Source organism: Xiphophorus couchianus, chromosome 22 (assembly GCF_001444195.1).
Source record: "Xiphophorus couchianus chromosome 22, X_couchianus-1.0, whole genome shotgun sequence".
NCBI classification, from domain to species: domain Eukaryota; kingdom Metazoa; phylum Chordata; class Actinopteri; order Cyprinodontiformes; family Poeciliidae; genus Xiphophorus; species Xiphophorus couchianus.
In genome coordinates, this window is record NC_040249.1 from 21,126,617 (window position 1) to 21,154,559 (window position 27,943).

The window sequence follows — 27,943 nt, forward strand, 5'->3', positions numbered from 1 at the left end:
TGAACTTCAACAAATTGTCCTTCACACATCTAATTGTATAAATGCATTGAGCTGACTGGCGATTTGCATTAAGCAGTTGAGTTGGTGCGTCTAATGTAGGGGTGTCAAACTCACATTCGTCTCGGGCCAAATCAAGATCTTGATTATACTGATAAAACTCGTTAATAAACAGTTAAATATTAATATGGCTGTCTCTGCATTTAATAAATACTTCTTAAAATTAAATAATATTGAACATATTTCACATCGTTCAGTCCCTCCAGAATTTTACGATTGTTTTGGGGATTTGTTTTGCAATCAAAATCAGTGATTTTGAGATATTTGCATGTAAGTATGACGTGACGCCATATTGATCACAAATAAGACATGAAATAAGGCTGAGGCAGCAGTTTCGTAAAAGTAAGAAATACTGCCTCCTACAGGAGAGAGTTAGCATCACTTAAACCGGATGTTTTTCACAATTTTTGCAATAAACTTACAATTATGCACGAGCATGAAAAAATGCTGGGATCTGTTGACTTTAATGCGAATTTCCACAGAACCACAGAAAACTGGAGGGACTGATTGACCTAATTTAGGGCCAGAGGATCAGCTATGACGGGCCACGTTTAGCCCCCGGGCTTTGAGTTTGATGAATGTGATCTGATGAGTTTACGGTGTCAAACCCTGATGCAGCAGAAAAGAAAAGACATATCTTGTTTTCTTTCCGATTTTTATTCTAAATTTCATGTTTTTAATTTATTTATATAAATTTATAATCTTATAAGTGAAGCAAGTCATGAAACAAAACATTTCAAGTCAGACTCAGTTATGTCACTCTCCCTGCTTCCCTCTGACTCAACATCCTTTTTTTTTTTTTTTTTTGCAGAACCGTAACAACGGGTTGACGCGACAACCACCGCCTGCTCTACCGGCGCGACCTCACGGTTACCGGGGCAATGGGGGATTCCTGGCGCAGCGAGCGACGTGATTGGCCGAGCCCGGCAAAGAGCTCTTAAATGGGTCAAAGCAGTCAAGTGTCTCCACCAAGGAGGTGTAAAATGTGTGTGCGCGTCTCCGAGTGTGTGACTGTGCATCCAGGCAGACTGGGAACAGACTTCCTCATCCGACTGCACATGCAGCGAAAAGGATCGGCCTGTGCGGTTATAAAAGCGCCCACCCACTCCCTTCCTCTCCGACGCTTCCTGTCAGGCTCTGATGTCCTTCGTTATTTCATCAATTTTTTTGTTTTTCTGCTCCCTCCACCAATCTCTCTCCCACTTGCATGTTTGACAGTCACCCATCTGTTTGTGCCGGGGCCGCGGAGGACAACACTGACCCCAAATGGCCGTGATACGAAATGCTTTTCAGCGCTCTGAAAGCGCATCAGAGGAATGATGCAACATGCTGCCATATTAGTGTGAAAGGATCGGCCTTGGCAGGTTTTATTGCACACGTCCATCCTCATCAGGTAATGAGCACATTCCTTGTGTTATTGCAGCTCCGTGATACACCAGAGAGACAGATACTGTAATATCGCTGCAAAATTTACAACATTTATTGAAAAACGCCTTCAACTTTTGTCATTATTTTACTTATTAAATCAGTTATAGTTGCAAATGTTGCAATAAACTAACATATACACAGGGTAGATGCATGTACGGCTGAAATGATTAATCGGATTAATCGATTATTCAAATAATAATCTAATTTAGTGATCGATTAATCGTTAACTACAGTATAAAGATGTTCTACCCAGAACTCCTCTAGTGGCTTAGTAATAAACACAAAAAATAAACTAACATGACAAAAATAACAGCAAATAAACAATTAAGAAATGATCACGACAGAAAGTACATCAGAATATAACAAAAGTAGCTCACAGCAAAACAAAATCATGGCTAGCTCTCTGAAGTTTCTGTTGTGAGGAACATTTACCACAGAATATCTGTGTTTAAACTGGTAAATGTAAAATAATCACTGGATCTCGTCAGATTTCAACCTTATTTTACTTTTACACAAAACGTTTTTAGACTTTAATTAGTATGAAATGATTAATTGTGATGAATTGATTAATCATCAACTAATTTAGCAACCGATTAATTGTTAACTGGAGCATATAGATTCATAAAAAGGCAGTTTGCTGCTCTTACATACTTAAAACAGTAATTAAACCAAATCTGTACAAAACTCCTCCAGTGGCAGTTTTTAGCTTCACCTGGTTCAAATTCAATAAATACATATTTTTAAAGGCACCTTTTGCTAGGATAAGGATTAGAATTCATTCTTATTTTATTTTTACACAAAATCTTTTAAAATCTTATTAGCCTGAAATGACTAATCATGATGAATCGATTAATCATCAACTAATTTAGTAACCGACTAATTGTTAACTGGAATATAAACTCATAAAAAGGCAGTTTGCTGAAAAGAATAACACACTCAGCAGTAATTAAATCAAAATGTTTTATCTTCTACCCAGAACTCCTCAAGTTGCAGTTTTAGCTTCACCTAGTTCGAATTCTGTAAAAATATGCTCTATTAAGTCACCTTTTGCTATCTAGCTATTAATCGATTAATCCAAAAATAAATCAACAGCTCAGCCGTAAACTGTATTGATGTAAAGTTGAGCAGTAAGGCCTTAGTTTTCACATGTTGATGTCAGAAGTACTTATTCACCTGCAGATGAATCCTTTGCTACAAATGATCAACGATATGCTAAAGGATGCTACGTTACTGGACTTTAAACAAAATTTCTGATTTTCTTGTATTAAAAAGGAACTGAATTGCTTATTTGTATTTTTTTAAATGTATTATTTCTAATATTGCATGAAAAAGATGTGAGTGATTAAATGAACAATCTGCAGAATGTGGCCTTTTTATATCTGATTAATCGTCAGTATTACTAAAATAATCGATGCCTGCAATGCAAGGCGACACGTCCCTCTGAAGCAGGATTGTTGTCAGAACTGCAGCGGTGAAAGGGTGAGGGTGCATGAGGGGCATCGGTGCTGCAATGCAGGCTTCCCACTCTGGCACGTCTAAATAAGGCGTCGAGACGGCGCCTGTGTTTGTGCGCCTGGTTTCCACCATAGTGCAGCCAAGACACCCAATCCCTACAGAGAGCTCTCTGTCAGGACAGGCCCTCCCTGCGCCGCGCTCTGGAGCTGCTTTCCATCACAAACACCCGCAAAAACAACAAAAATAAATTTATTCTCTACGGTTTTCCAATAATACTTCTTTCTGTTTGATGTGTGATTGGGTGGGTGCAGGTGTTTGCTTTACTTGAAGTTGTCTGGATGCTGGCTGAGGGCCAGGCTGAGGGTGTCCAGGGCGTGGCGGTGATGTTTCTGGGAACTCAGCAGCAGGGTCAGCAGGTGGAGGGAAAGCAGGTCATCGGCGCGCAGAGACAAAGCCGTTTGTAGCGGCTCCATGGCTGCAGACACCTGGAAAAGCAAAACGGTTTTCAGGTAAAATGTCAACACGCTGTAGCTGCGTTTGTTACAAATGTACGCAAATCTTTGTCAATGTTTTGCTAATGTTGAAAAAACAAAACTTTGCAATTGCAGTGTTTTCCTTAAATAAGAAATTAAATTAAAGTTACATGTGGATAAGCATGTTCACACAGTAAGCCATTAAAAATCATGGCAGCAAAAAAGAAATGAAAAGAAACCATCATCCTCCTGACACTTCCTTTCTTCTTCATGGTTTGCACCAGTAGTAACATCCACTTGTTGATCATGCGACGTGTGATAACAAAAAAAGTATTTCCTTTACAGTTTTGCAAAATATCCAATCTTGATACGGTTGAAAAACCACCTCATCTTAGCGGCAAAACTTTTTATTGAAACTTTCACTTAGCGCAGTTTTGTGGTCAACACAAACGCAGCTGTCAGCTGTGTCTCCACTGTATAGTTGCTCAATTTGACATTTCAAAAATAAATTTGCTTAATGGAATCACGACAATTTAAAAAACAAACTCTAGTTTGTTGATAAAAAGTTTTGCCGCTTGGTTTTTGGCCACGTCGAAGTTGCAAAACTGCAATAGAAAGTTTCTCTGCATCACATGATCAACAAGCGGATGTTACTACTGGCAGAAACGTTGAAGAAGACAACAGGAAGTGGAAGGAGGATGATGGCGCTGAATATTTTTAATGACTTATTGAGGAACAAACTTTTTCACACGTCATTTTAATTCTGTTTCTAATTTAATGGAAACTTCACAATTCCAAAATTGTGTTTTTTTCGGCATTAATGGAAAGTAGACAAAGTTTTGCACACATTTGTTATGAAAACGCAGCAATGTGACGTTGCTTAAAGGCTTGCTTGTACCTGGCGTACGAGGGCCAGCTGGAGAGCCAGGTACATGGAAATCTGAGCGTCCTGGGGGTCTAATGAATTGGCTCTGTGGAGGAAAGGCATAGTTTTTATGTTCTACAAACTCCTAAACATCAGCTCCTGAAATCATCCAGTTTTAATGAACCATATTGAGCTTGTTTTAATTTATTGCGATTAATTGATTTATTGCTTATTATGACAAGAATAGTGACAAATAAATAAAAGGGTATGAAAACAACTAACACATACTTGTTTAATGCCTGAAGGGCTTTTTTGTTGAGCTCATTCCGATCAGCTGACAGAGTGGCTGAAGAAGAAAAACAAAAACAAATCAAGGTTAGCGAGTCACACAAAAGGTTAAAATCAACAAATCCAGATATACGTTCGTACAGATTCACACTCATGTGGACAGACTGAGGACGAGGTGAGACTTTACCTTCAGAGGCCTGAAGGCTGAAGCTGAGTCCCAGAGCCAGGTACGCCCTGGGGAGGAACTCCCTCGCCTCCTCTCCCATCGATGCCACGCGCTTCGACAGATTCTCCGCCTCCTTGAACTTCACATGAACACACAGACACATTTAGCCTTCGATACATGGACTTTTTAATTATTTTGTATTCGATTAATCGATTATTCTGACAATGAGTCGGATACAAATAGTGCCACATAAAATGCAAATGAATAATTCAGATTCCTTTTTAAATAAGAAAATCAATATTTTATTGCCTAAAATGCAACAAAAGCATCTTTTTTTAACGCTTGATCATTTGTAGCAAAGGATGCATCTGCAGCTACAAAATCCTAAGAACATGTGAAAAGCTCAGGTCTTTCTGCTTGACATCAATAAATCGTATGGCTGATCTGTTGATTTATTTTTGAAATGATCAAGGTTTTCTCAAGTTTTGTGATTGGATGAAAGCGTTTTATTTCCACATAGATGGACAATAAAGTTTCTTTGTATATTAGATTTGCTCCAAGTTGTCATTTCCTCAGTTACCAATTATGCCTGTCAATAAATAATAATATTGTTTTGAGACCATTTTCATCCTCAAAGATCAATAAACTTTAATTCTAATGAACATTTAACAGTGGAACTGGAAGATTATATCCAAAATAAATAAACAAGGCAATAGAAACAACGAATAAAATTAATTATGAAGTCTCTGTAAATAAAATTGCTCTTGCTAGTTGAGACAAAACACCAGGCTGAAGTTTTTTGTCATCCAGTTTTTGGTAGAAAGAGAGAAAAATAATCATGCAAATGTAAATTATTGATTTCTCTATAATTTACCATCAGATTAGTTGATTTATTGGATACTAATCGCAATAACTTCTGTTATAATTTGGCTTCCAGGTAAATTTCCTACCATGACAGGCCTAGTGATGCATGCAATTCAATTCATGCAACACAGTTTAAATAGCTTGGAATCACCTTGGGTGCGAAAGGTGCGACACAAATAAAGTTCCTCCGCTGTGCAGCAAATGGTGCTGCAGCAGGGAATGAAGTATTGATGGGCTGGGGCTGCTGGGAGTTTAGTGTGGGGACAGTCTGAACAGATTCAGCTGAAGGACAGCGCAGAGTTTGTTGAAGGACACACACACACACTCGCCCACACACAGGCAGCAGCAGGAGCAGACTGCAGGCGAGGGAGAAAGTGTGCCATATGGTTTGAGAGCTGCGACTGTTGGCGGACAGGCAGGTGGGGACGGTGGGTCTAAGGGGGTAACGCTAACGCTAATGACGTGCTCCCCTTCATCCTTTTTCGTCTGTGTTTCTCTGAATCCCGCATTTTACTGCACAGCCTGTCCGGGAACATCTTAGGAGGATTACGCCGTTGTTGTTTATTCTCTCTTGACTGATGTGAAGATCTGCAGCGCTGCTCTTCAGGAATTTAGAAAAGCAGCTTTGCTTGCAGTCCTGCAGTCATCAGTCCTGCTGCAGATATCTCATGGAGTTGTAGAGAAACCTCAGCGATGTTCAGAAAGCTTCACGTGGGCTGGCTTAAGGAGCATAACGTCGCTGGACAGATTACAGCCTAGACTGTCCGGTGGAGCTGACGGTGGAGAGCGGTGGCCCATTTCTGTAATGCCGCTCTGCACTATGGCCATAGTGTCCCATTGTGATTAAAACTGTAAGCTCCTTAGTGTCTCTGGCCTGCCATGATCTCCAGCCACTAACAGATGCGCTGTCTCCATTCGCCTGTCGGTTCCTCTGTTCTAATCTGGCCTCACTTTCTCTTCCCGACTCATTTTGTCTCTGCATCCATTGATTCCACTCTTTATTTATGGATGAGATTCTTTTAGGGAGAAAAGAGAGGACGCTAACCCAACATATCAACTTTTCTGCTCTGGATGAATAATAAAACATGGCAGAAAACTTCTGACCAATCACACAACGCATCACACAAAGCTGCGCCGAATTATTTCGACCCGAGAGCCAATTTCGGTACTTCAGATGAATTTTGTGTGAGCCTTCACTGTGACGTATGATGATACGATAAATTATGCTGGACGATAAATTGTCCCAGAAATTATTGCGATAAACAAGAACACATTGTCAAAGATTAATGGGATACAAAAATGGTCACATTCTGCAGCTTTTTTTATTTAACATTTTAAGACTTTTAATGTAATATTAGAAATATATAAAATAAAATGCAAATAAACAATTTAATTCTCTTTTCAAATGAAGAAAAGAATCAACATTTTGTTGCCTAAAATGCAATAGCAACATTTCTTTAGTGATAGCTTGATCATTTGTAGCAAAGCAGGGTTTCCCCCAGTATATTATAAGCCTGGCGGGCCACCAGGCTTCACTTTTGTGTTTTTGCAGTGAATCTGAGTGCTTTCTGAACGCATTTCATTTCAGGTTTATGTTAACATGCAGGTGTTGGGATGCATTCACCCAGTGCAGTTGCCCGATGCAGATCTTAGCGGCCAGCAGGGGCAGCGAGGGGTCGTCTGGTCTCATCCTGGCACATTCTTTCAACACAGACACAGCGGCGACCCACTGTGAAACACACACACCAGAACGAATGACAAACTGTGAGCATTAAACACATATCAACTGTGCTTACACAGCCCTAACAGACCCTTTTAGACACACAGTCACTTAATACAGTCATGGCCAAATGTTTTGAGAATGATTCAAATGTTAATATTTACAAAGTCTACTGCTTCAGTTTTTATAACGGCAATTTGCATATACTCCAGAATGTTATAAAGAGTGATCAGCGTAACAGCAATTAATTGCAAAGTCAATATTTGCCTAGAAAATGAACTTTATCCCCCAAAACACATTTCAACTTCATTGCAGCCCTGCCTTAAAAGGACCAGCTAACATCGTTTCAGTGATTGCTCCATTAACACAGGTGTGGGTGGTGATGAGGACAGAGCTGGAGATCAATCTGTCATGATTAAGTAAGAATGACACCACTGGACACTTTAAAAAGAGGCTGGTGCTTGACATCATTGTTTCTCTTCTGTGAACCATGGTTACCTCGAAAGAAACACGTGCAGTCATCATTGCACTGCACAAAAATGGCCTAACAGGAAAAAAAATCGCAGCTAGAAAGATTGCACCTCAGTCAACAATCTATCGCATCATCAAGAACTTCAAGGAGAGAGGTTCCATTGTTACCAAAAAGGCTCCAGGGCGCCCAAGAAAGACCAGCAAGCACCAGGACCGTCTCTTAAAAGTGTTTCAGCTGTGGGATCGGGCTACCAGCAGTGCAGAGCTTGCTCAGGAATGGCAGCAGGCAGGTGTGAGTGCATCTGCACGCACTGTGAGGCGGAGACTCTTGGAGCAAGACCTGGTCTCAAGGAGGGCAGCAAAGAAGCCACTTCTCTCCAGGAAAAACATCAGGGACAGACTGATATTCTGCAAAAGGTACAGGGAGTGGACTGCTGAGGACTGGGGTAAAGTCATTTTCTCTGATGAATCCCCTTTCCGATTGTTTGGGACATCTGGAAAACAGCTTGTTCGGAGAAGACGAGGTGAGCGCTACCACCAGTCTTGTCTCATGCCAACTGTAAAGCATCCTGAAACCATTCATGTGTGGGGTTGCTTCTGAGCCAAGGGAGTCGGCTCTCTCACAGTCTTACCTAAAAACACAGCCATGAATAAAGAATGGTACCAGAATGTCCTCCGAGAGCAACTTCTCCCAACCGTCCAAGAGCAGTTTGGTGATGAACAATGCCTTTTCCAGCATGATGGAGCACCTTGCCATAAAGCAAAGGTGATATCTAACTGGCTCAGGGAACAAAACATAGAGATTTTGGGTCCATGGCCTGGAAACTCCCCTGATCTTAATCCCATTGAAAACTTGTGGTCAATCATCAAGAGACGGGTGGACAAACGAAAACCTAGGAATTCTGACAAAATGCAAGCATTGATTGTGCAAGAATGGACTCCTATCAGTCAGGATTTGGTCCAGAAGTTGATTGAGAGCATGCCAGGGAGAATTGCAGAGGTCCTGAAGAAGAGGGGTCAACACTGCAAATATTGACTTGCTGCATTAACTCATTCTAACTGTCATTAAAAGCTTTTGTTACTCATAATATGATTGCAATTGTATTTCTGTATGTGATGACAACATCTGACATACACACATGAAAACCAGAGGGCAGCAGATCATGTGAAAATATAATATTTGTGTCATTCTCAATACTTTTGGCCATGACTGTACATGTAGGTCGATCATTAATGGACCAAACACACACTCACACACACACACACAGCAGGGCAAGCCCGGGATAAAAGCGGATCTGACGACACCGAGGCGGCCCCCCTCTCCTTTTAGGGGGAAGACTATTTCTAGAGATCCCCATTGATCAGAGGTGTCGCTTTATCGCACAGCAAGGATCAATTTTTCTGCTGCACAAAAACAAACCAACACACACACACACACACACACACACACACACAGAGAGAGAGAGACATGAGGGGAGGAAACTGGAGTTATTCTACTAACAGCATTGCAATGTTTCAGATTGAATTCACACTGCAAAAACACAAAATCTTACCAGGTATTTCAGGTCTAGTTTCAAGTGCAAATATCTTGCTACACTTGAAATAACGCAAAACTAACTTAAAAGTACATTAAAAGTTCTAGCTCTATTGCCAGATAGAAAAATGTCTTGTTATAAGTCAAATAATCCATTAGAACGTTTTCATCATTATTAAGGAATTATTTACTTAAAAGCCTCCATTTCTAACTAAAAAGTTAGTTTTGTCTTATTTCAAGTGTAGTAAGATAAATGCTCTAGAAACTTTACCAGAAATAAGATTTTGTGTTTTTGCAGTGTTTGTGGCATCAACTAACTCACATTTTGGTTATTTAAATAGTTAAAATCGCCCCAGCATTAACCTGCTGGGCAAGATATATGAGCTCAACTTGTTTTAAGCTTTTTTAAATAGTTATTAAAAACTAATACTTTTTTAGTACTAGTTTCACTGAGATTATTTCACATATAAATAGACATTTTCCAATGTTATTAGAGAAATAATCTACCAGTAAAACTAATACTTTTTCATCAATATTAAGAGTTATTTCCTTAAAACAAACTCCTATATCTTGATTCTTCTAAGTTAGTTTGTCTTATTTCAAGTTTACTAAAATGTTTTCAGTAGAAACTGGACCAAATAAATACTTGGTAAGATTTTGTGTTTTTGCAGTGCATGCAGTATAAAATGTCCACTAAGCTATTCGCTGCACGTGCGGGACGTGGATGTTGGTGCATAAGGAGAAATGAGCTCACCTTTCTGGCCGCCATGAGTGACAGGCCCAGCTGGTGCCAAAGGTGGAACTCGTCGTATGAAAACTTCATGGCTCGCTCCAGACACTGCGAGCAAACACACAGACAGGCTGCAGAATGCTCAGGAACTTTAAAAGTACAAATAAACAGTTAAAAATTTACTCTTTTCTTTTCGTAGAAACTTTTAACTACTTTGAATAGCTGACTGAGCATACTGTACTGTATCGTAACACAATTTGCTGAATTTGTTGTAAATTGGCACTATGGAGATAAATTAAACTGGTTTAGCTAAAGTAAAAGTCCCACATTAACATTATTACTTGAGTAAAAGTAAATAAGTACATACTCTTAAAAATACTTCACGTAATGAAAGTGAAAGAAATATTTTACTGGAACTATCACTTTTTAAAATCAATATTAAGGAATTATTGACTTAAATCAAGCTCTATATGCTGATGAAAAGTTACTTGTAAATTATTTTTGTCTTATTTAAAGTGTACTAACATATTCGCACTAAAAGCTAAACACAAAATACTCTGTCAGACTTTGTGTTTTTGCAGTGTAGGAAGTACAAACCTAAAACAGTTGGAAGTTTTGACACCAATTTACATTACATCACACACAGTACCTTCAAAGCATACAGAAGAAAGTTTAACTAGAGGTAATTTATTGTGTGAAATTATGATTTCTTAAAGTACATTTGTTGAATGTATTTCCTGACATATGTCCAGAATGTACATATGTGCTGAACAATGGCTGCTGGAAAAGACAAGTGTTTTGTTGCCGACTTATCATTTAGAAACCACCTGCTGCATTATGTTGGTTGTGCAGGGGGCTCCACTTCTGCTTTTCAAAGATGGTATGCTTGTATAATTGTGCGTCTGTTTGCAGCCATTTTCACCTGCAAGTGTAAATGTTGAGTTGGGGGGAGGGGGTCAGCAGCAGCTTATTTGGATTTAAAGTGACAGAGCCCTAAAACAGCTGACCAGACTAAAATCTCATTATCTAAGAATGATTTTATGCAAAAAATGTAATGAACATATTTTCTATCAGCCACAGTTCATCCCAACCTGTTCAAGGAAGTGTAATAGTTCACCTTTAAGTTTAGAACAAATGCATTAGAAATGTATTTAACTATAGTAACAAAATATTTGTACTTTTCTGCATCCCACCTCTGATCAGAGAACATTCCTTTAAGAGGTTTTGACTACGTCATGTCCTTCCTGAAGTAAATTAGCTTGAAAGTGCTTGTCAGTCAGCGCTCAGCGCCCACTCTGTGCTGCTTCACTGCACAATGATGTGATTGACATGTGTGGGGTTTCGCTCAGTCAGAGGTTGTCAGTCAAGCAGGAAATGAGGTCCGCCTGATGTTATGATTAAATATTATGCTCTAAATGGAAAAGACATGAGCCCTCCCCCCCTCTCCCACCTAACTCTGGTATCCATTTACAGTGTGGGGTACATGCTCACCCTGATCCAGGCTTTCACACTGCAAAAATCACAAAACGGTCTAGCTTCTAGTGCAAATATCTAAATAAGACAAAACTAACTTACAAGTAACTTTTCAGCAAGAAACATAGGCTTATTTAGAGTCAATAATTCCTTAATATTAATGAAAAAGTTCTGGTTCCCCTGGCAGATTATTTCACTTAAGACTTTCCCCCGTATTATAAGTGAAATAATCTCCCAATGGAACTAATATCTAAGTATTATGAACATAAAACAAGCTCCTATATCATAAGTTTTGTATTATTTCAAGTGAACCAAAATGTTTGTACTAGAAAGGAGACAAAAATACTTGGATTATTTGACATTTGAACTCCATTTGGGATGAAGAAAGTATTTTTTTAATTAAATTGCAATTTTCTGGGTGGATATTTTGCCACTGCTCTGGTCAGGATTGGCAGAGAATCTGTGAAGCGTTTGGTTTTCTTAAACTTTTAATTACAGTCCATTCATTTTCAGTTGGGTTCAGCGTAAAACCAAAAGCTCAATGTTAGCCTGCTTGATCCCTTCTAAAACCAGTTTTTATGTCAGTTCGGGATCATTTTTGCGTTGGAATACCAAACTGTGTCCAAGTCCAGCTGCTGATTTGAGGTCGAAGTTAAAGAATGTGGAAGTAATTTCTTTTATTTTGTGAAATGTACAGTTAGAAATTCTTCCTGGGTTGATAATTTGCCTATTTGGCTCCAGAGTTGCTGCTGTTGTTGAACCTCCTAAGCCAACGGCGTCAAACTCATTTTCGTTTTGGGTCAAATCCAGATCATGAATGCTCTTAAAGGGCCGGTTGTGCCAGAATGTATTGATAAGATTATTTGACAAACTTTTAAAATATAAATTCTTCAAATCAAATATTACTGAACATCTTTTCAGTCCCTCCAGAATTTCGTGATTCTTTTTGTAATTTTTTTGTAATAAAACTCAAAATGTTTGTGGTACTAATTTGGAAATATTTGCACATTTACGATGGTAAATGGGACTTTTTATTACTCGCTGTACAGATCATGGACTATAATCTGACATCAATTAAAGCTGAGGCAGCTGTTTAGCACAAGAAATAAAGTTTTTAACAATTTTTGAGGTAATTCTGCAATAAACTCCCAACTATTAGCAGAAAAAATGCGAGGATTTGTTGAGTCTGTGTGAATTTCCATGATAATTCTCAAGAATCTGGAGGGACTGATTTTTATAAGTTGGCAGATAAAAACTGCATTGATTTGATTGAAAACATATTTAAGCACATTTAATGTTTAGTCTTGAAACTAGAGGGCCACATAAAAAGCTACGGTGGGCCAGATTTGGCCCACGGGCCTTGAATTTGACACGTGTGTCCTAAACAATTTGGTTTGGTCTGAGGTGACTGTTTGTGTCAGGGGCTTGAAATTTGGACTCAACTGATCTCTTTTTTTGCTTGATGCTTCCATTGTATCTCTGTCAGTGTGTTTTGGTTTTCTGGAAAAGTGTTTGCAGAAACGCGGCTCCTGGAAAAGATGTTGTCAGAAATAAACGATCAATGCTTCCATCAATCAGCCTTGCCAGAGGCAAACTCATGAAACAACAGAGCCTGGATTCTGCTCTCATTTTTAAAGAACAGGCTGGAAAAAACGTCTTTTTGTTTCATGCAACTTTCAACAACCGGCATTGATAGTTACATGGCATTTCTTCCTGTTTTGCTCTGTAAAACTTAAACCGATGAAGGCTATTTTAAGTACGTTTTTTCAAAATTTACTTCAAAAACTCATAATTTCATGCAATAAATTTCCTGTAGTTCAACATTCTTTGCTGTACTTTGCAGGCACTATGTGGGATGTAATGTAAGTTGGTGTCAAAACTTCAACTATTTTAGGTTTGAGCTTCCTACACTAAAAACACAAAATCTGACTACATATTTTGGTTTAGCTTCTAGTGAAAATATGTTAGTATGCTTTAAATAAGACAAAACTAACTTACAAGTAAACTTTCATGAACACAGGAGCTTGTTTTAAATCAGTAATTCTTTACTATTGATGAAAAAAGTACTAGTTCCAATAGCTAACTTTTTCACCCATTTTACAAGTGAAACAAAATCTTCTAGTGTAACTAGCACTTTTTAATAATAAATATTAAGAAAATATTGACTTCAAACAAGCTCCTGTATCTTAATGAAAAGTTACTTGCAAGTTATTGTCTCATTTCAAATTTTCTAAGATATTTTCACAAGAAACTAGACAAAACTTCTTGGTCATGTTTTGTGTTTTTACAGTGTAAAACAAAGAGAATATGTATCATCCAGTTTGATACCAGAACTTGCAGCCAAACAGATCTCATATATTTGTCACTGCTGCACTGAAAATGCAAATTATCCATTATTTTATTAACAGAAACTTAACCAAAACCTAATCTGAGAATTTCCCTGCGGTAGGATTATGAAGAAGCAGAAGGGTCTGAAAACAGAAACCTCTGACCTCCAGAGTATGACTTTATTCCCACACCTCAGAGAGCATGGCGTACTGCCCCCTCCTGGCCATGCCGATGGACAGCAGGTCATAGACGGAGGTGGCATCCTGCAGGCTGGTCTGGCGAGCCTCGGCCTGGTCCGGCAGTCGGCTGATTACTGCTTCCCCGCTCGTCTGTTGATACAAAAACACAGAAATCAGACTATAAGAGACTGTTGGATGTTGTCCTGCTGCTGTAGCTGGACCATGCAGTGAAGGATGGGAGTGTGTGTGTGTGTGTGTGTGTGTGTGTGTGTGTCTCACCATTGATTCTGTGATGAGCAGCAGCAACACAGCCTCCTCCACCACGTCCTGTGGACAGAAGCAGCTGCCAAGAAAAATAAAAACAGGAAAAGCTCCAAAACAGGAAGTTTATTGCTCACACAAACACAAACAAAGACGGACTGCGGATTACCGACAGTGTCTGGTTTCTGTTTCACCTGTGGGGCTGCAACACAATACGGACCACCGCGGGTGTATCCCTGCACAGCATCATCTCAGATGTCACACACACACACACACACGCACACACGCACACACACAAACACACTCATGTCCTACTGAAGGACACAATCCCGCAGACAACATCACAACCTTTTATGAAACAACTACGTGAAGATAAAAAGCAATCATCAACGCTGACACACGGCTGTTCCTCCGGGGGGAATTCGGCTCCTCCACGCCTGCTAATCTGAGACATGGATTTAGATCCTCACTTATGATAGTGTGGGCAGGATTAGTCATGTGGCGGTGACTAAGTATGGCTCGTGGGGGCCTGAGCAATGTTTGCAGGATCCCTCCAACGAGCGAAATGCAGAAATGAAGCAGACAATGAGTCTGATGTGCGAATCGGATAACAAGATTGTGCTTTTAAGATGGGAAAGAATGTCTGTTTTGATCCAGCACTGCAAAAACACAAAATCTTACCAAGTATTTTTGGCTGACGTAAACTGCTTGTGTAGGGAAATAAAAAAATCTATTTCAGATCAGTTAAAATTGCTAATAAATAGATTGATAAACAAGAAAACTAAGAATATTACACCCAAAACTTCAGTAAATTTTAGTTAGTTTTATAAATCCACAGCATAGTTCCAGTAAGTTACAGTTTTCCCCTATTAATTACAATTTCTTTTTCAGTTATCAGAAATGTTTTCTCACTTTAATTTTTTTTGCTTTAATTTTAGTTAACTGTAATAACCTTGCATCAGTGAAGTATTAAACCCAGATACTGAGGCCTCTGTAGGTCCTCAGGTCAGACTCAGACTCCTGGGAAATGAAGGGGAGGCGTACCAGTCTGTGGCGTAGCGTTGAGGCGGTTTGAAGGTGGGGTACATGGCGTCTTTGGAGGCGGCGGCTCCCTCTCTCTGGAGCCAGACTGCGGGCGGGGGCCCCAGTGGGGGCCAGTAGCTGTCCTCGCTCACAGAGCTCAGCAGCACCTGCGCTAGCTTCATGGCTGCACACTGGCATGCAAAAAACAAACACGTTTTTAATGCTGCAACAAATTCAGTTAGAAATCTAGGGCTGGGCGATACTGCTGGCAAACTTATCACAATATAAGCATTTCATATTAGCTGATTTTGATAGTTATTGATTAGTTTTTTGGTTTGTTTTAAATGTGTTACATAAATTTATCCACAGTTTTTAATTCTCGCTATTGTGTTTTGTATTTTTAAGCCGTTGAGGCAGGGTGGCAAAACCTTAAACTGCTGCTGTGCCAGTTAGTTAGCAAGCTGTTGCTAGGTAACCAAAGTTGGGTGCGGAGGAGGACTTGAAACTGCTTGGTACCCAGCAAGGTTATTTTAGCTATTTAACTAACCAAAATGTGAGTTAGTTGATGGCACCAACACTGCAAAAACACAAAATCTTACCAAGTAAAAGTTGAAATAAGACAAAACTAACTATAAAAGTAACTGTTTTAGTCTTGTTTTAAGCAAATAATTCCTTAATATTGATGAAAAAGTGCTTGTTCCACTGGCAGATTATTTTGCTTATGACAAGACATTTTTCTAATTTTATAAGTTAATTTATCTACTAATAAGAAAAAGTACTTTTTCATCAATATTAAGAAATTATTTACTTAAAACGAGACTCTATATCTTGCTGAAAAGTTACTTTTAAGTTACTTTGCCTTACTTCAAGTGTACTAAGATATTTGCAGTAGAAACTAGACCAACATTATTGGTAAGATTTTGTGTTTTTGTAGTGAATCTTGCTTATCTGGCTATTAGCTGCCTCCATCTCCCAGAATGCTGTGCAATTCTTGACTATAGTGCAGTAAATATTCTATCCTACTAGTTAGTATTATCTATTGTTATTGATCATGTTTCTGTTGTTATTGATTTACCGGCCAGCCCTGCAGAAATCCCACCAGATTCTTGTTTTAAACTTTTTTCATCATAATGATTCTAGCATGAGACATTTGTTGCGTTCCTCACCTTCCTGAAGCTCTGAGACCCTCGCGACTCCACCACCCTGAGCACCCTTCGCAGCTGGTGGGCGCCCTGCGCAAGATGACTAACACACACACATTGGGCTTATACTTTGGTTTTAAAGATTGACTAAAAATAAATGAACACATAACGGTTTTCAGGTAACATAAAACAGCAGGAAATCATTTTCCATTAACACATGGAGAATCAAATTAAAACTACTGACAGTCGATCCTAAACACCAGGCCTTCATTAGAGAGAGCTGATAGACTTTTTTTTATTTAATGCAACACTGACACCTACCGGTTCAAAACTAGAGTTGCATTATTTTCTTTCTACATATTGAAAGAGCAAACAGATTTTTACAAATGTGCTGCAACTTTAAATTAATAATTCATGAAACTGCACATAAAAGTATCTTCCAAAGGTTTAGAAATCCTTGTTAATATTTTTTAAATTAAATATGTTTTTGAAATTAAATAAATATCATGATAAATACTTTTTCAACTTCTTTCTAACATATTTCCTGTACAAAAACAAACAAAACTCAGGTTTGTGCAAAAATACAACATACACTCCTTTAAACTACTATTCTGAATGCTAAAATTAAATGATAAAAAGAGGTTCAATAACCAGGTTTAATTGACAAGTAGGGCTGAAATGATTAACTGTGATGAATCAATTATTGAAATAATCATCAACTAATTTAGTAATTGAGTATACACGCTCAAAAAAGGCAATTTGCTGAAGAAACAACATATTCATAGCAAAAATTAAGCCAGAACAGTACAAAAAATATATACAATTTGCATTAAAAAAAAACAAAAAACAGTTTGTCTACAAATATGTACACCCAGGAAATTATTACCAGATTACGGTTGAGATTTTCACATGCTGATCTGACATACATTGAAGAAATGATGTCATTGCATTTCAGGCAATAAAATGTTTGTTTACATATTTAAAAGGGAACTGAATTACTTATTTACTTGCATATTTTAATATATTTCCAATGTTGTATAATATCAATTTGCCTCAGTTGAGGTCAGAGGATCTGACCTCATCTCACAATGCACCCGACCCCTTTGGCCCCTCTCATAGGTGGTCGGCCCATGGGAGGGGGGGCCCATGTTTCCTCTTCGGGCTGAGCCCGGCCGGGCTCCATGGGAAAAAGCCCAGCCACCAGGCGCTGGCCATTGTGCCCCCCCTCCAAGCCTGGCTCCAGAGTGGGGCCCCGGTGACCCGTGTCCGGGCGAGGGAACACAAAGTCCAAAGTTGTTTCTCATCGGGGTCTTCAGGCTGCGCTTTGTCTGGTCCCTCACCTAGGACCTGTCTGCCTAGGGTGACCCTACCAGGGGCATAAAGCCCCAGACAGCATAGCTCCTAGGATCATTGGGATACTCAAACCCCTCCACCACGATAAGGTGGCAGCCCAAGAAGAGGCTGTATAACATAGGAGGCCCCGGGGAAGACCCAGGGAAGGGGAAACCGAGGCCACGCTGGAGGGACTATGTTTCTCGGCTGGCCTGGGAACGCCTTGGGATTCCCCCGGAGGAGCTGGAACAAGTGGCTGTGGAGAGCAAAGTCTGGGCCTCCCTTCTGAAACTGCTACCCCCGCGACCCGGCCCCGGATAAAGCGGAAGAAAATGGATGGATGGATGGATGGATGTGGTATAATATGTTAAGTGTCTAAGCGAAAAGTCTGAAGAAAAGAAAATGTCTCCAATTAAAGTGACCAGAAGTCAGAAAGCCTCTGAAAGAGAAGGTTCCTGATTCCCAAGTTACTTAATCAATTACTTAATTAGTTGACCATTATTTAATTGATTGATTCACCAAGATTGATACAATTAATCTGAAACCATTAATTGAATCAGCCCTAGCAGAAAGTCCCTCATTTTTAAAAAAGTGAGACTGCAAACTTCCATCTGTAAAACTAGAAAAAGCAAATGTTATACTTGTGAAAACTTTTTCAGATAGTGTAAGATTTTATTGATTTCTGCTGCACTCACCCCCTCTGCAGGAGACAGAGGTAAGCGCTCTGCAGGGCTGCCTGCAGGAAGTAGCCCAGGTCAACGTCACCAGCTGCAGAAAAGAGGCTGCCTTTGCCCATTTTGGCGTGTGGAGTGCTTACCATCTGAAAACATAAACTCTTTAGTAAACATGCCAGCACATCATGCGAACCGTGCATTTGTGAAGGTTCACCTTATCGAGCTCCTGCAGGAAGGACAGAGCTGCGTCACACGCCTTCAGGAAGCAGGACAGACTTTCCTCCTCTCTCTCCGAAAGACGGATACGAGACACGGCAGACAGCGTCTGGTGGTCCAGAGAAAGACCTGAAACATGGTTGACCAAACAGTTAGAGGAAGTCGAATGTAAAGAAATTTATCATTTTTAGGAAAATGTAAAGTTGGAAACGTATTTTTCTCTTCGAAAGTCGATCATCTGCCTCCATCACTACAACCTAGTCACTACATCACTACGCTGCTCCGTCATGCAGCTCGGCTGAATGAAGCACTGTTCACTTTATAAATTAACTTGAGTGTTTATATTTCAAAAAAGAATCACACAAACAGCATTTTTCATCTCACACCATACTCTGGGCAGTTTCTCGTTCCCGTTATGGGGTAGCCGCCATCTTGTCTTCTTCTATTTTTATGATGGTTGGCAAACAACTGAAGGTGCGTTACCGCAACCTTCCAGATTGGAGTATGGATCAGATGTTTTATTTACTATATTCTTCACAAAATACCCGTTCTTCTTAAAAAGAAAAAAAAAACTTCTTTAAAATATTAGCCGTCGTCTTTGATCAACAGCTCCGCTTAAGAATAACCAGCGGCGCCCTCTGCTGGACGGCAGCCAAACTACAACACTAAAAGAAGGTCTAACCTAACGGACGTTATTAGTTAATCGATTGGAGCTCATTTTGATCTAATGTATTAATCGACAATTAATTGTCTTCTTCCCTAACATAAAACCAACGTATGCTCTTCGTTTTGTTCTCTTTTTACACTTTTATGGACAAAAAGGAATAAAAAGTTAAATCCTCTCACTAATTAACGGAAACATGCATGCGCATTATGCATGTTCAGTTCTGTTTTCCTGATTGTTTGGGTTTTAGCTTTTGGAACATTTGAATTTTGACTCCATACTCCTTCCTGTTTTCCTCTATTTCTGTTGTTTGGATGCATCAACGAGAAAATAAATTTGCCTCTATTTTTTTTTCCTCAACTCACAAGTCAAAGCAAGGACTGATGGACATAGAAAGCAGAAAGTACAAAATGTACTTAAATGTAACCTCAGGTATACAAAGGCGAATTCAAAAGCTGAGAGTGAAAAACTAAGTACACCCTAGCTATTCTGATAGGATTTAAGAAGGAAGGTCCCTTCCAATGCAGTAGTTAATCATCAGTAATCATCTGTGTTTTTTTATTTTATTGTTATTATTTTTAGCATATTTCTTTTTGGCAGTGTAGCAATCAGCATTATTGTCTGAGTGCCAAGGGAGAACCCTTAAGGATTTACTTTCACAGGTGCAGTAATATGGCTTTCAGGTGCTTCATTTGATGGACAAAAAAACTATTCCATTGTAATAGCAAAGAGGTGGGTCAAAAAGTTAAAATAAGGGAAGAGGGAGATAATAAAAGAAAAATAAAGAAGGCTAAAGAGAAGACAAGATTAGCACCCAAGAAGTCTGCTCCTATACCTGCAGAAAGAGGAAAACCACAGAAAACCACAGCTACAAACATACGCTTATGACAACAAAATCACTGTAAAGTGCACAATACTAATTAATACAAGATATATTTAATGGCAGCCCAAGATAGAGTATATCTGAAACTCCTGAAAAATGTGTTTGTTTATCTTAAATGCAAAATGTATCTATTTTTTGTACAGTTTTGGCTTAATTGCTGCTTAAACTGTGTCGTACTTTCACTAAATGGCATTTTTATTGAAGTAATCGATTTCTTAAATAATCGATTAATCATGATTAATTTGATTAATCGTTTCAGTCTTAAACACAACAGGCTTTTATTAGCATGCTAATTTACCTTTAGACGTTCATTATTTCTTCTGTGTGTGTGTTTGCAGACCTCCACACAGTGGATACACAAACAGAGAGGAAACTGACGTCTCTGGAAGACCAGATGCCCAAACTGGACTGATTATTACAAATATTCAAAGAGTTCAAGAACTTTCCAAGACGGGAAGAAGCCAGAGGCGCTGAGCAGCCTTGGGCTCGACGCCAAGCCAAATCAAATAAGCAGACAGCTGCCAACCATCAGACATCATCCATGTCTGACTTGATTCCCACAGCAGCTAGCTTCATATCCCATAGAGAGGCCTGAGAAAGAGCCAACGGTAAATATAATTCAGGGGGAATCAAAACAAGCAGAGGAAATCTAAATCTGACAGTTATTGCTGTAATATTCCTTAATGTTTCATGAGCATGAGGTCATGTCCGACCATCAGGAAACGGAGAGGGGGGTGGTAACGACATAATGATGATGAGTGAAACGAGATTACACCGAGTCCGGGTGTTGTGTTCTGTGAATCTGATCTATGGCGATCGGAGTGTAGCGACGAATCTCCCTGACAAAACACCAAAATACTTCACAACTTTATCCCAAAACTGTCACATTTCACTCTCTGATGCGACGTTAGAGCAAGAAAAATATGATTTCTTTAACAGTGACAAGCTCAGTTTAGGACTCAGATCTTGGAAAAACACAGAGCGTTCCTTGACCCGACTATCTACCCAATCAAGCTGATGGTTTCCAGCCGTGTCCCATCTGCCTCGTAAAATACTCGCCATGCATCTTAGATCCACATACAAGGTCAATTTGGTTTTACTCCTCCCATAACGACCAGGAAAGGAGCCTGAAGTTTGGTTTTGCTTGTTCTTTTATAGATAGGTTGGCTTGAAAGATGACTGATGAACGCTACAGTATAAACATGAGGTGACACTCACAGGCGTCCTTCATTTTTACTACAATTTCATATAGAATAATTACACAAAATCATATATTTCCAGCATTATGTTCTATTAGGTTTAATGATTATGGCTTACGGCTAATATGTATATTTGTATTTTACAGATTTGAACCAGTGAAGCTAAATTGATGCCATTTGAGGAGTTCTGGATGGAACATATTTACAGACAGGATTTGTCAGTGTGGGGCATTCTGGGTAAATACAACTAAAACAAATGGAGAAATGACTCGTGGTATTTTACCAAATACAAAAGAAAAAACCTACAACCGCTAAAATCTGACACTACTCAATTTTTGTTTACATTTTGTGAAGAAGAAAGTTACGCCCAGGGTCTTCTGAGGTTTTTTATGTTGTTTCCTTCAGTGGTTCTTGGTGCAGCACCCCCCGCAGGCGAGGAGGGGAACAGGTTTTTTCACTTAGTTTGGTTTGTTTCACACAGTGCAGTGTGAAAGAGAACTGCACCAGCAACAAAATGTAACAAATGTTGCAATTTTAGTCCCAAATTGAACCAAAACTACTGGAATATCAGGTGTGAAAACACAAACTAAATGGCTCTTTAGTTTGTAAAGGTTGCAGACCTGGTTTAGTAGAAGAAAAAATGTTGGCAGAAAAAAGAGCTCAAGCAACAGGGAAACCTGCAGCCTCAACGGGATTTTGAAGCAAAGCCTATTGAAGAGATGCTTGTTTCATGAAAGCTCTGAGCAACAAACCAGTTAATTGTGAGGTACCTTTAATGACGAAGGCCTCAGCCAGTAGGCGAAAGTGGTAGACGGGTTGGTCGTCCTGGGTCAGCTCCTCCAAACCCACCCTGGCACACATTCCCTGGGCGTCCCGGAACCGGCCTTGGACGTAGTGCACTTTGGCCATCAGCAGCAGAGCCTCATTCAAGTATCTGGGCTTGAATGAAACCAGAAATACACGATCACACCAACGATGGCATGACAAAAGGTTTTGATTCCCTGTCAAACTATTTCCTGGTAGTTATTTCCAAATGATTTGAAAAGACCTGAAGATTAGACTCACTGTGAGGCGGCCTCGGCTCAGGATGGTGTTCAGGTAACCTTTGGCCTTGCAGAGTCTGCCCTGAGTCTTGTCCGCTAAAGGTGTGGAGCTGCGTAAAAGATGAATATTTTCCAGCAGGCACTCCTCCAGCAGCGCCTCAGCCATCAGCAGCGTGCCGTAATCATCTGCAGCGTGGGATTGAAGAAAGTCAAAAGCATGAACTGGGGGTCAGAGGTCATCCATTTCTGTAGCCAAAGAAAACCTTCTCTCAGTTTATCAAAACCAGAACTCAAAGCGCAGAAGAAGCATTCCTGAAACGTGGTTTCTAGGATTGGAACCAATGATTATTTAATAATTGATTAATCAGATTAATCAATCTGATTAATCAATTGCTGCTGATTTTTCATTTCATTTAAGCCTTTTTAGCAATGTTATAATTAGATTAAAAGCGGCAAAAAAGTAACTGGATTTATTAGTTTTTTAAATAAACAAATAAACAATTTATTGGCTAAAGTGCAATAACAGCATTTCTTTCTAATTTATAGCAAAGGGTGCATCTACAACAAAAACAAATTTCTAACATCAAAATGTCAAAAGCTCAGACTTGACTTGACATCAAAGTTAAGGAATAATCTGTTGATTATTTTTTAGCTTCATAAATTATTAACTGGATATCAAGAGTTGCTTAATAGGAGATTTTCTTCAAAAGCTAAAAAATGTGCCATTTGAGTTTTGGGTAGAAAAAACTTTCAAAGGTGTTTTTTAAATTTTATCTTAAATGTAAAATATGTTTTTTGTGCAATTTTGGCCTAATTACTGCTCTGAGTGTGTTGTTCTTTTAGCAGATGGCGTTTTTTGATTCTATATAAGATTGATCGATTTCTAAATTAGTTTACGATTACTTCAATAACCGATTAATCACTATTAATCCAATTAATCGTTTCAGTCCTAGTGTTTTCTCTTCAGTACAGCTTCCATTTGAATTCTGCACATACAGTAAAAACTAATCTAACTCATGATATTAGGGTTTACAAAGAGGCAAAAACAACCATTCTCTGATCCAACCTCTGTCTGTGTAAACACACACGAACACACACTCCAGTAAAGATTTCCTGTTTAGCTCCCTCAGCCCGGGTGTGTTCTGATGCCAGCTCTTTGAGCCGTGTTTATGCTCAGATACACTTGACATTTTTGCTGGTTCGTTTATCAGCACAGCCAAGGAGAAACCTATCTCTGAGGAGAAGGTAGGGGATAAACACCAGTACGTGTTTTCCTCTAAAACCACAGCGAGAAACACAGAGTTCACCCATTTACTGAACCAAATGGTGATTTACTCTTCAATTTGTTGCTACAGGCTACCATATGTTAGTTTTCTACCTTTTGTTTGTATTTATCATGTTTTCTTCTCAAATTCCAATTTCCAAATGGCTTGATTGGCTAATTTTAGCGTAAAATATGAGTTTTCTTTATATTTAAGCCACATACTTTGATGTTGTTCAAGCTTTTAATAAAAATCCTGCAAAAAACCAACATTTGATCTAGAAAAGCATGAAAAAAATCACTTTTCCCCCCTTAGTCTGATTTTGCCTATGAGTAGCATGTGTGCTTCTGAGGTTTCTCAGTCAGTTTTATTAGTTACAGACAAACAAAACAACCTAAAATATTAGGTTCAATATATAATGTAGTGAAAAGCTGACTTTATGGCACTGGCTAACCATTTCCATTTTATAAAAACCAAAGAGAAGAACCAGCTGCATAGCGTCATTTTTAACTAAAAAATCTTCTAGTAAATGTTTCATCCTCTTGTCTGTTACAATCTGAGCTTCAGTAAAACATGTTTGTGCATAAATGTGTCACAAATCTGTGTTTTTGTCCCAGTATTCCTGCCCAATGAGCTGGGCACACCTGGGGTTGCTAGGTAACAGCGCATTAAAATTTAACAATCAAGATTTTTTTTTTAAATGATTCTTTTTCCAGACACGAAAAAACATTAACTTATTGCCAAAAAATGGTTGGGTGTTTTCTTTAAGAGCTTGGTCTGTTTTTAGAAGCAGTTGAGACTCAAGTGGAAGTGTAAAAATTAGCAAAATGTGAAGTTTGTATAATTGCTCGATATTTGGAAACATGGCCAACACAGACGGAATGGCCATTACTGAAACTACAACCGTAGGCAGACTTTAATTTTTAAACAGAGCAGAAAATCAATGTCAGTGTTCACAACTCCTCCTTCTGTTGGTTGATTAGCCCAGTTAAAGGTCTACTGGAGAAATCCCCGTCAATGGGAGAAAGCCCAGACCAAGCACTGAAAGGAAATGTGAATCAGGCAGAATTGCATAAGACGACACAGTTTATGTCACGGGTACAACCGACAGCTTGCACAGGGAGTTAACAGCCAGACCAATGCTGTTGTTTGTGAGCATAAAGTTTATCAGGCAACCAAATTTTTTTCTTTCACCAATAATTATTGATTCTTTTTTTTATTTGTTTGAAAGAACATTTATCTGCAGATTTTGTCGCCATATTTAAACTTTCCTTTCATTTCACATTCTGTATGTTTTTGGAAAAGTGAGCGACTCAGTTGCACATCCTTTGGATCGTAAATCTGACATGACTATTTCTTATAACTGAACATTAATTTCTGCTACAGTCTTATCACAGTATGCTATTATCATGATTATTATTCTTATTTTTTATATATTGTTATTAACACTTTAAAGCTGGAGTATGTAATTTTAAAATAAATTTGTTTTTTATATTTGTTAAAACATGTCAAGACAGTTTATGAGACAGATAATCCGTGAAAAGATTGAACTCTACCTCCTCTCTGAGCTGCTGATATTATTAATCGCTCCTGACCAAAAACAACCAATCAGAGTGAGGAGGCAGAACGTATCGCTGTCAATCTTCCACATGTACTTGCTGCTAAATGTGCTAATGACAGAGAAAAAATTTTACTGTTACAGGAAAGCCGTTTATCCGCCATAAACGGTGACCATGCTAACTAGCCTGAGCATTCACAACATGGTATGCAAGAGCAAGTAGAGGAGAACCTGGGAGACGGAGGGTGATTGACAGCGCTAAGACCCGCCTCCCGACTTTGACTGGTTTGTTTGTTTCTCATTAGCACTGGGAGAAGGCAGATGAGCTTAATTTTTTCACACAGTATCTGTCTCATGATAAACTGTCACAATATGGTGACAGTTTCAATAAAAATGTAAAAAAAATTATTTATTTAAAAAAAATAAAAATTACATACTGCAGCTGTAAGAACTTATTGTGTGAACCTCTATATCTGTTGCTGCTGTTAAACCTGAATTACACTTATTTCTAATTTACCACAGTGGAAAATTACCAACAGATTGAACTTTTAAACCCCCCTGTAGGGTGCTGGTTTGTTAGATCTACCAACTACTGCACACTTACATTACAGCAGTTTTCTTGACCTCCTTTTTATGACTGGATAAACCACTTAATAAATCGTTTACTAAAACTTTACTATTACTACTTTGGGCTGGGTTGGACATTAAAGGATTTAATCATCGTTCTTCAGCAATGTTTAGCTTTTCCTCCTCCTAAAAGTAATATATTGCCAAAATCAAATTTAAAGTCATTCCAATATTTTCTCTGGACTTTAGATCATAAAAATTCAACATAACCTTTTAAAGCCACAGTACACAATGACGCAAAACCTAGCAGAAACAACATGGCTGCTTTTTATTGCTGTCAGAGTTGGGCGAAGGTTTAATATATGACCACCTTAACTACCATGAAGTTCCTCTATCTGAAGCCAACTCCTCCTGGTGCACCTTGCACACTCGCTGCTGGTTCAGTGAATGAAAACCATGCAAGCGCACAGTAATAGCACATTAATTTAACACCTGAGTGAACCACCAGTCCGTTGTAAGCACAGCAACAGACGCCTGTAGTCAGGACACTCGAACCCATATTTACTCTGCATAGGCAGGTGCATTAGTGAAATGCCTCAGCCTTGCTTTATGAGGTGCAGAAAGAAAAGTGTGTTTGCTTTTCTTTTGTGGAATGATTTCGAGTGTAAAGGCGGAAAATTAGCAGGCTGGTGGATAAATCTGGTTTAACATTAAAGTGAACGACAGAGTTTTTTGCTTATATGTGACACAGACTGTTCTTGTGTTTACTGTAAACTTCCAAGGAGAGGTTTTCTTTAAAGGGCAAGTTGTGATGCACGATTTTCACAGGTTTTAGCTGTTATTTGAGGAGGAGATCTGTTTAGGAGACCTTCGACTAATCTTGTTTGGAGTCCAAGGTCCAACAGTGTGATAGTATGCTCACTGCAAAATAATACATATCAACTCAAACAGAAGGAAATCCTTAATTTTTCTTTCAAAGTGAGTTAATTTCTAAAAACTTTCTGCTTCAATTAGTAGATATCAGTGTATGTTTTATCTAAAATCTGCTCCAATAAATTCAAATTTAAATATGGGTGAGAACCAGGTTGTTTTTCTCTAATATTTAACAGTGAACTGATCGTATTTCTGTTAATAGAGCAACCAGGAAGTGACGGGACTTGCGTGCAGCGGCTTCCCAGCCTCCAGGTGCGACCCGCGGTCACTCACCGTCCTCATGGATCCGCGCAGCGCGCATCTGCTCCACCAGCGCCAGGATTTTGCCCCACTGGCACTCGGCCCGGTAGCGCTCCAGCTCCGCTTCCAGCCGGACCTGGTTGAAGGAGTGCCGGGACGCCATGGCCGCTCTGTCCCGGTGGTGGTGGCCGTAGTCCCCGGACACGATGGGAGTAACTGCGGACTAACCAGGAGATGTTTGAGTGCGCAGGGTTGGGTGGGGTGAGGTGTCGGTCATTACTGTCCGGGCGCGAGAAACAACAAACTAAATCCAGATTATTATGGTTTATTTATAAACTTTTAACGTAAACTTGTTGAAACAAAGACAAAATCCACTTCAGTGTGTTAAAAATATTGATAGTAGTTTTATTTATTTTAGCAAATCAGTTTAAAAAGTGAAACTCAGATTGAAATACTGCAGATTTCTTTTTTCTTTAATCTTTTTTATTTTAAAGTTTACGTCTTAAACTTCAGAGAAATTGCATTAAAACAATAGATATTATTACACTCCACAAGGAGGATAAAACACGCTTATCGCTAAAAGAAGTTGTAGTTTTCTTAATGGAAAGTTTAGTGGAAGGAAAAACTTGAAGTGGAGAAAGGTGAGCAAGGCATATGATGGAATAATAAAGCAAAATGGATTTAAGTTTGAGGATTGTTACTTGAAAACCAGGCCAACTTAAACTCAGATTTTTGAGTTTTTTAAAAATTTTTTAAGTAAAGTTCCATGAACTTGAGGCAACTTTTAAATTCGCCTCTCCAAATAGCAGATAAAATTCTTTATATTCATTTATTATTTCCAATTTTAATTAAGGAAGCCCTTAATTTTGCATTCATTTATTTTTAACTTTGCCCATTTTTATTTATTATTTGTAT

The 27,943-nt window shown here is 38.9% G+C and overlaps 1 protein-coding gene and 1 long non-coding RNA gene across 2 annotated transcripts in view; one reads left to right on the forward strand and one right to left on the reverse strand.

Moving 5' to 3' along the window:
- The window catches only part of ttc7a (tetratricopeptide repeat domain 7A), a 50,032-nt gene extending 22,116 nt beyond the window's left edge, over positions 1 to 27,916 (reverse strand). The window contains exons 1-15 of the mRNA XM_028007996.1: positions 27,062 to 27,916; positions 22,491 to 22,654; positions 22,196 to 22,364; positions 18,678 to 18,808; positions 18,485 to 18,609; positions 16,482 to 16,560; positions 15,337 to 15,506; positions 14,311 to 14,374; positions 14,044 to 14,181; positions 10,076 to 10,159; positions 7,221 to 7,325; positions 4,754 to 4,871; positions 4,567 to 4,624; positions 4,312 to 4,384; positions 3,265 to 3,425 (exon numbers count right to left, since the gene is read on the reverse strand). Coding sequence (XP_027863797.1) covers positions 3,265 to 3,425; positions 4,312 to 4,384; positions 4,567 to 4,624; positions 4,754 to 4,871; positions 7,221 to 7,325; positions 10,076 to 10,159; positions 14,044 to 14,181; positions 14,311 to 14,374; positions 15,337 to 15,506; positions 16,482 to 16,560; positions 18,485 to 18,609; positions 18,678 to 18,808; positions 22,196 to 22,364; positions 22,491 to 22,654; positions 27,062 to 27,191 — 1,769 coding nt within the window. The 5' untranslated portion in view covers positions 27,192 to 27,916. The remainder of the gene's footprint in view (positions 1 to 3,264; positions 3,426 to 4,311; positions 4,385 to 4,566; positions 4,625 to 4,753; positions 4,872 to 7,220; positions 7,326 to 10,075; positions 10,160 to 14,043; positions 14,182 to 14,310; positions 14,375 to 15,336; positions 15,507 to 16,481; positions 16,561 to 18,484; positions 18,610 to 18,677; positions 18,809 to 22,195; positions 22,365 to 22,490; positions 22,655 to 27,061) is intronic.
- On the forward strand, positions 859 to 27,078 carry LOC114138612 (uncharacterized). Its single transcript, XR_003594250.1, has 4 exons — positions 859 to 1,450; positions 7,203 to 7,360; positions 20,565 to 20,834; positions 26,991 to 27,078. It is a non-coding gene; the product is annotated as an uncharacterized LOC114138612 (long non-coding RNA).
- Positions 27,917 to 27,943: the final 27 nt, after the last annotated feature.